The 8858-nt window shown below is 42.5% G+C and overlaps 1 protein-coding gene across 1 annotated transcript in view; it reads left to right on the top strand.

Annotated features, from left to right (window-relative positions):
• The first annotated feature begins 427 nt into the window (after positions 1 to 427).
• Positions 428 to 8858, top strand: part of LOC112549664 (serine-rich coiled-coil domain-containing protein 1-like) — a 133008-nt gene continuing 124577 nt past the window's right edge. Inside the window, exons 1-2 of the mRNA XM_025199509.1 lie at positions 428 to 626; positions 3955 to 3977. Of these exons, the coding sequence (XP_025055294.1) occupies positions 428 to 626; positions 3955 to 3977 (222 nt within the window). The remainder of the gene's footprint in view (positions 627 to 3954; positions 3978 to 8858) is intronic.

Below are 8858 nucleotides of genomic sequence, written 5' to 3'. Positions count from 1 at the left end.
CTAAGTGCAGTTCATGAGACAGCAAGCTATTTCTAAGTAACCTGCAAGGCCATCCATTCAAATGTTTTTCTTTCTATTATATTTCTAGTACCTAATTGAGATCATTGGAATCATTCAATTGACCTGAGTGGATATTGGATTAGGCTCATATTCTTCAAAGAATCCTATAAAAAGTGGAAACTTGGTCACACTACTAGGGAAGAGAAAATTAGGGAGGCTAACATGTGACTTGGGATGCAGACGATAAGGGACATGAAAAATAATAAAAAGGGATTCTCCAAGTATGTCAAAAGTAAGAGGAAGAGTAGAGAAATCATAGGTCCCTTATGGACTGTGGAACACAATCTAGTTATGGATGATGCAGACAAGGTTGAAATATTTAATGCCTTGTTTTACTTCAGTCTTCACAAATAGGGGCAACTACCAAATGAATGCAGTTGGAAGCAAAGATAGGGAAGGAGACAAACTGTATAAAGTGGAAGAAAAACAGGTTAGGAATTACTTAGAAAAGCCAGTTACTTTCAGGTTGGCAGGATCAGATGGGATGGACCTTTGGATACTGAACAAATTGGCTGGGGTATTTTCAGAACCATTAGCTATCCTCTCTGAGAACTCATGGAGGTTGGGTGAGGTCCCAGAAAAGGGCAAGTATAGTACTCATCCTTAAGAAGGGAAAGAAGAGGATCTGGGAAAGCCTGGGCTTGATACTTGGGAAAATCATGGAACAGGTCTTCTAGGAATCTACTGCAAAGCAGCTGGAGGAGACCAAAGTGATCCAGAACAACCAGTATGGATTCACCAAGAGCAAGTCAGGCTAACCTAATTGTCTTTTAGAATAAGGTGACAGGCTTGGTGGATGGGGGAAAAGCAGTAGATGTGACACTCTTTGACTTTAGTAAGGCTTTTGACATTATCACATTTTCATTTCCCAGCAATCTATTGTTTAAGATCTTCACTAATGATTATGGGATCAAGTGCACACTTAGCAGATTTGTGGGTGAAACGAAGTTGGGTGGAGTTGCAGACATTCTGGAGGGTAGGCCTAGGATTTAGAATGACCTGTATAGACTGGAGAAATGGTCCACAATCAATCAGATGAAATTCAACAAGGACAAGTACAAAGTCCTGCACTTGGGATTGAATAATCACATGCACAAATACAGACTAGGGAGTGACTGTCTAGGCTTCTGTACTGCAGAGAAGGACCTGGGGGTTTCAATAGAACATAAGCTGAATATGGACCAACAGTGTGCTTTTGTTGCAAAAAAAGCCAACAAAATACTTGGTTGTATTATGTGTCACTTACAGATCAAGGAAAGTGATTCTTTTGCTCTATTCAGCACTGGTGAGGCCTCACCTGGAAGTCTCTGTCTAGTTTTAGGCCCCACACTTCAAGATGGATGTTGACAGTTTGGAAGAAGTTCAGGATAGAGCAGCAAAAATGATTAGGGGCCTGGGAGATGAGATGTATAAGGAAAGGCTGAATGAGCTACAGTTATTTAGTCTGGAGAAGAGATGACTGAGGGGGAATTTGATAGCAGTCTTCAAATACTGGAAGGATAATTGTAGAAAGGATGGAGATGGGATTTTCTCTGTGACCATAGGGGACAGGACTAAAGCAATGGCCTCAACCTTCAGCAGGGAAAATTTAGGCCATTTTTTCCCTGCTAAAGGTTAAAAAATGGAGATTAAGAGGAACTTTGAGACTATGAGGGTGGTCAGGCACTGGAAGAGGCTGCCAAGTGTCAGGACCGAGGGCGGTCTAAGGCTATGGCCAGTAGCCCGGACCGTCAGGTCAGGTTTTTCCACGACGGAGTAGAGTTAGGCACAGAAGCGTATTGGTTGTACAAAGAAAGCTTTACTTACACTGCCGATGGTCACAGTGCAGGAAGGAAACTTGCTTGAGTTGCAGTTGCACACAAACAAACAGAAGTGAGATCTCTTTTGAACCAAACCGAGATGAGTTGTCGATGTACGACTCCGCACGCTCAACACGGGGGATACGTCAATCTTTCCACTATGACGGGGAGTGGTTAGAAGCTGATCAGGTCCCTATGTCCTCCTCCAAGACACACGTGGAGTTTGCTAGGCTCCACAGCGCGCTTAGAGTTCCCCACAAGATGGTTGTGGAGTCCTCCAACTTGGGCAGAAACTGCTGTAACCTTTTATACGGCTAGCGAGCCAATTGCTAGCTGCCACGTAGGAATAATTTAGAATTGACCAATAGTGGGACACTAATTTGCATACGTGTGGCGGGAACTCTTTTGCACTGGGGTTTTCTCTCTGCAGCTGAGAAATCCACTGTGCAAAGAAAGCTCCATGTGGCGGGAAAATTCCAATGTGCCGAAGCACTAAAAATCATTGGGTTACGACACCAAGGTTAACTGTAGAACCTCCATCCTTGGAAGTTTTCAAAAGTAGGTTAGACAGACACTTGACTGATATGATTTAGTCATAGATAATCCTACTTTGAGTAGGGAGATGGACTAGATGATCTCATGAAGTCCCTTCCATCCCTACTTTCCTATGATCTTAAATTCCCCATCTAAGTTAGCTTTTTTGCAGTCATAGATGGAGTATATCAGCTCTAGAATTTCATTTCAGATTACTTTGCTGTGCTTTCTGCAAATTACTGTTACCTGTCATTGTATAGGCTAGTGATCACTTGTTACGACCCAGACCATTTTAACAACTGTTTTATGCAAATACACTTCTTGCTCTTGTATGTTTATCATCTCCCTAAAGATGACCTTTCCCAAGCAGTCTGTTTTTGTCGTTTGTATAATGCCTCTGCTATGGCACCTCACTCCACATTTGGGTTTGTATATGAAAACACAATTATTAATGCTGGATGTGCCTACACAAGATGTTTACTGTGGAGATGACTAATTAGTACTGTACTAAAGTATCAGCATCTACACGCATGTCCCTATTAGGATGCAGTAAACTAATAAACCTATTAAGATGCAGTAAACTAATAAATTAATAAATCATAATAAACCTATTAGGATGCAGTAAACTAATAAATGCCGTCATAGGATAGTAGTTGTAGACAAAGTACTATCCTATGACAGCATCATTTAGTGCACCACAATGCATGTGTTGGGGCTGGCTGGGAGACAAGGGTTCTTCAGTGCAGGGCTGTCTGTTGGCTAGCCCCACTCTGAAGCACCCTCATGCCCCAGCCAGCCCCTCCATGGTATATTGAGCCAAGTCAGAGTAGCCATGTGCTGGCAAGCTAACACCCTGGGGCCTGTGGCCAGCTGGCTCTGACCTGGCTCAACATGTTGTGGACCAAGGCATGCATGCAAGTGCAGCACCCAGGAGCAATAAACTCCACTGTAAACTGAGCCAGAGTTTATTGCTTTGCATTAATAGCACATGTAGACATGCCCACTAGGTAGTAATAATAATTTCTGCAGGTGTGTCTTTCATTCAGGAATGGAAACAGAAGTAACTAAAAAGGACAGGAGCTGTTCTAACCTCAGAATCTTTCTTTTCTTCCCTTTATGCATATGATCATCTAAGTCAATGAGCAGGAAGCTCACCAACTTTAGTCAAGACCTCTTTATCTATCTGTTCACAAACAGAAGTAGCAGAACAGAGAAATTGACTAGAACTCTAGTAGAACTTGTATGAATAGCTTCTGAAACAGCCATCTCCCCCATCTTCCACTACTGAAGTGGTTATACAGTGGAAGTATTTTAGTCAGGTTCTCAATCCATAGGGTGACCCTGTGTTCCATGTTGGCCAGGACAGTTCCAGAATTCATAGGCTGTTTCAGCATCCTGGCCATTGGAGAAAATGGAAGCAAAAATCCCGTGTTGGCAGAAACCCGTCTGCACATGCCTGGCCTTTGACTGACTCTACTGCACAAGTGATTCTCATCTCACAGCCCAGTGGAGCTGGGACCAGGGAGCAGCTGCTACCACCACTGCCCAAAGCCCAGATGAGAATGGGACGTCTCTGCCATTGAGGTGACTTGATCTTTCCCCCCAACCCGCCCACCCAACTGCTGGAGACTTGTGTTTTGTGGGGAGGATCCAGGCTCTGCACTTTGTCTGTGCCCTGGTCAGCTGCTGGTGGTAGTGGGAGGTGCCATATAGTCACACAGCACTGTTTGGCAGAGCCTGGGGGGCACCACATAGGGGTCACTCCCAGCTGGGTCTAGCCTCTGTGTGTGGGCTATGGAGCCCAGCCACAGGCCTCCATGCTGTCCCATCCCACCCTGCTTCTGGGATCTATGAGGTCAAGGTCTGCATGTGTGTGTGTGTGTGTGTGTGTGTGTGTGCACGTGCACGCAGTGTGCATACATGTGTGCACGCTGGTACCCTCTAGTGTCCTCCATCCCAGATTTCCCTAAAATTCTTATGGTCTGTCTGTCTATTCAGGCAACATTCCACAGAAGTGTCTTTGCTTCCCTTGCATAATACAAGGATGAGAGGGGAGGGGACAGGTAGGGGAAAGGAATACATGCATGCACAACCGTGTTAGTTCGGGATAATTCACAAAACTGAGTAGGGAGAGAGAGAAGAAATCATTAGCTTCAGAGATAAGTTTGAAATAAATAAAGGGAGCCAGAGAAGGACTGTGGACTCTGTGCTGTTTGACCTAGAAGGAGTGGCTGGATAAAGTGTTGTGTGAGCTAGAGTGTAGTCACTGTCATTTGACCGAGTTTAGTTTGAATGAAGTAAATTGTGTGCCAAAATGAGGTACCTGTTCCCTGGGCCTGTGACTGGATCAAAATCTCTTGTCATAAATGTTAGTGAATGCTGTTTTCTTCCCTCTTGTAAATAAATGGTGATGAGTGCTGTCATATTAAAATATGTTAATTCTGATCTTTTTACAAACTTTTATTGATATCATTGTGGGGATATTTGTGGCTCTGTTGTAGTATAGTGCCCAAAGACTGGGCCCTTCCCCACCAATCATAAAAGTGCAAATTAGGTGATGTTGACACCTTTAACTTGTGAAAAAAATTATATCAAACTAGTTAAATAGACTTGCTGAAAAAGGATGGGCTTAACTAGCTCAGAGAATGAATGCAAAATTTAAGGTTTTCACTGTATGGAAACAGCAATTAAAATAAGTTTTGCTGTTTGTTTTTCATTTCTTTTTATATTGTTCTTTGCACAGATTCTACTTGGTAAGCTTTCTGTAAAACTTGCAGTTTTGAAGGAGAGTTGGCACATACTTGTTACTATCCATTACAGCTTCCCATGACTGTAGGAGTGGATGCAATTGAAGGCATAATAATAAGTTCTATGGGGAGAATAAATCCTTGACAGTTCTCAGAATCAGACTTTGCAATCTTTACTATGACTGGTATAGCCAAGAGTTGAGGGTTACAGACAATCCCTATGGTCATGTTTGTGCATAGACATGAGTAGAAATTTGTCCATTTAAACTGAAACTAACGTTTATTTGAGTATGATTTTCAAATTAGTTTCTTCCTGCATCCCTTCAAGGAAGAGGCATGAGTAAAAAGAGCCAAAAACTGTGAAGATACCTAGGATTTTCTTTTTAAATATTTTTGTTTTATATCCTATAAAAATCAAGTCTCAGATTTTTCTCCAGGGATGGACTCCTTATGCCAGAAGTGTTCCTGACATCATACCATTCTGTCATGTGCTACAGCATTTCAGAAAGTCAGTAACCTGCTGAGAAGCCAAGAAAATAATAATTAAAGGTACACATTTGCTGAAAGGCCTAATAATGTCTTTATAGACATTTAGCTGGTCCTAGAAAGATGGTGCTGGTGTTTAATACATTTTTTGTTCAGTTTTATAATGGTGTCAGGCAAGCTTCAGTTAAAGCACCCCAGGCACCATTTTGAAATGCAGGATGCTGAATACACAAGACACTGCAGGCGTTTTAATTAGACCTCCTGAGAGCCACTGTAATTAGCCTCCCCCTCCCATCCTGGAGCACATGTATAGGCACCTATTCATGCAAATACGCTCCTTTTTAACTCCCACCCCCACATATTTTTAAGGTTTCACTATAATGAACCACATTTTGATGTTTTTACTCAAGATTTGTATCACCTTAGCCTACTTCCTTTGCACTTAATTCAATCAGAATATTCAGTATGTGAAGGGAGCTAGAATCTGGCTTTTTGTTACTGATGCATCAGGGGCAGTACCAGGCCAAATGCAACATAAACTCTAGTTTAAAAGAAATAAACATTTACAAAACCTTAAAATGAGTAGAAGTATTTCTATTGATTTATTTTTAAAAGGCATCCAAAGGAAAGCCTTTTTTAATTATTAAATATTATAAGTTACTTCAGCTCCTGAAAAGGTATCCTTTTCATCCTCTGAAGGAACTCTTGCCATCAATCCTGGGGTTATGGGGCAAGAGCAGTCTCTGAGGGATTCTCACATGAACATGACTAGGGCAGGAAGGGCTCTAATATGTGGCTACATGATTTTTAAAATCACACGTGATTTGAAAAGAACACTCTCACTGAAACTGAAGAGACAGACAAGGTCTGTCAGGCAAGGCTCTATAGCCTGTTCCCAGATGATGGGACGTTTGAGACAAGCCATGTAGCTGTGAATACAGTGTTACATTGCCTAGCAGTGAGAGTTTGGAGTCATAACTCCAACTTTTCCAAGTTTACTTGCTGTACAGTTTACTCCAATATGCCTAAACCAAAATATGGACAGCTCAAACGATGTTTCATTGCACGGTATGTACTCACAATGCAGGCCAGAAAGCATAATGCCTAGTCCTGCCCAAAATGCTTGTGTTTTGTCTTTGTAGGCATGTGTCTGAAAGACAGCTATTCCTATGTGCACATGGTTTATGATAACTTTTAAAACATTTTGTTTAGCATGGAGATTGAGCCCCATGAGGTTTGAGAGCTCTGTTGTAAGATTTTTTTCTTCTAAGAGCATAATTTCTGTGTAAATAATCTATAAATACAGTTGTGTTCTATGGTTTCTATCTGTGCGTGCGTGCGTGCATGTGTGCGTGTGTGGTCGGGGGAGGGGAAAGGGAGAGAAAGAGAGAACTTCAAAAATCATATCTGTATCAGATGTTCATAATCCTCCCTCCCCCCCACCCACTGATTCACTGGAGCACAAATACAAAAAGGTATAAAATAAGATTATTAAAAAAGTAATCCAAATAAAATATATCAACTTTTGGCTCCCTGTGTAATGGAAGGGAAAAAAAACCTTTCTGACATAACACTCTCAAAAAAGGCATTTGATTAGCCAAGAAAAGTGTTTAATTATAGACGTTGCTAAAATTAATACTTGTTTGAAGGAAAAATATATATTTCAGCGAGTAACATGCTCTTTGCAATAACTGGCTTTCAGCTACAGAGGCTAAGCTAATTTGGCATATGGTCTACTGTGGTCAATTTTTTTACTTCTGTGGGAACAGCTGGTACTCAGTACTCTTGAAAATCAGGCTTATTATTTAGGTGCCCAAATATAGAGTTAGGAATTCCAATTCTGATACAGACATTCAGATTGTCTTGACTAAAGCTGATCAGGAATTATCTGACTGAACATGATTTCTTCATAACTTGCTGGCTCATCAAAACTAAAAAAAAATCCGACCCTGTTTCATGACAGCATGGTTGTTTGGGCGACTTCTCATCATGTTACAGGGAGGAGGCAGTCACAAGTCTGCTGGTTAGATAGGCTTTCTTCAGATACCTGCTTTATTTCCTACCAGTTCACCAAACAGGCTGCTCAGGAGACTAGGGGCCTTTAAGGTTTATAGCTCAGAGGTAGTGTTACCTCCGGGATTTTCCAATGGTACAGCATCTCTGGCCCTGAAGAAGACTTGACATGCAGTTTGCCCTATCAAAAGGGCCACCCTGGAAACCAGCCCCTTTATGACTGACAGTTTCACAGCCTGCCACTCATTGGTAGATATCAGTGAAATTGATGAAACTCTTATCAGTTTCACTGAATTCCTGGAAGCATATTTTATTTCCAAATCAACATGTGCTGATGCTCCTGCAATAACATTTTCCAGAATTTCCATTTCATGAGAATTATTTAAAATGTGGTTGTATTCCAAATCTGAACAAAGCCAAATTTTGCAATATCAAAATTTATGAGCAAAAATCTGAGATTTGGCTCACAGTACTCTTGAACTTTATGCAGACTGTTTTCATGCTTTGAAGCCTTTTATTTCAGTCAAGATTTTTCCAGTTAGAATGTAAAGTTCTCTAGATAAGTAAGTACCATTGTATAATAACTAGTTAAAAGGCAGGTCATTAAAGATAATAAGTAAGTAATAGGTTTACCTATGTGTACTGGAGATGGTCATTTGACTGAAACCCACAAATGAACGTCAGAAAACGTGATTCCATTCCTAGCTACTACAGTGATGTTAAGCATGTCACTTCACCTCTGATTCCTTGTTCCCATTATTTGCAGTACATTACTACCTAGAAGCCCCAACCACATTGGTTTTCCATGATACTGGGCACTCTACAAGCATAGGGTAAGGGCATGTTTACATTGTCAAAAGACTGTGTCCCAGGGACGCGGGGGTTAGAAGGGTACCCCGGGCCGGACCGGGGGGGAGTAACCACCTACTTACCCCACACAGAGGCCAGAGCGAGTAGGGACACGCGCGCGGGGAAACCGCCAGCGTGGTTTGTGAGCCGCGCTTATATCCAGCTGGGGCCGGGCGACGCCGGCGGGAGACGCCGCCCGGCTGAGATAAAAGACGGCCCTGGAAGCAGGGCCGGGAAGGAGGCGGGGGAAGCCCGCAGGGAACCCCGAGAGTGGGACCCGTGCCAGCAGGGCACATGCATCGGGCCTGATGGGGTCAGCCGAGGCAGTGGCGCTGACTGCAGCGGCTGCCGGGGAAGCGGGCACGGATAA

The sequence above is a fragment of the Alligator sinensis genome, unplaced genomic scaffold (genome assembly GCF_000455745.1).
Source record: "Alligator sinensis unplaced genomic scaffold, ASM45574v1 scaffold194_1, whole genome shotgun sequence".
Taxonomy (NCBI): Eukaryota; Metazoa; Chordata; order Crocodylia; family Alligatoridae; genus Alligator; species Alligator sinensis.
This window is presented reverse-complemented; position numbering and strand designations above follow the sequence as displayed.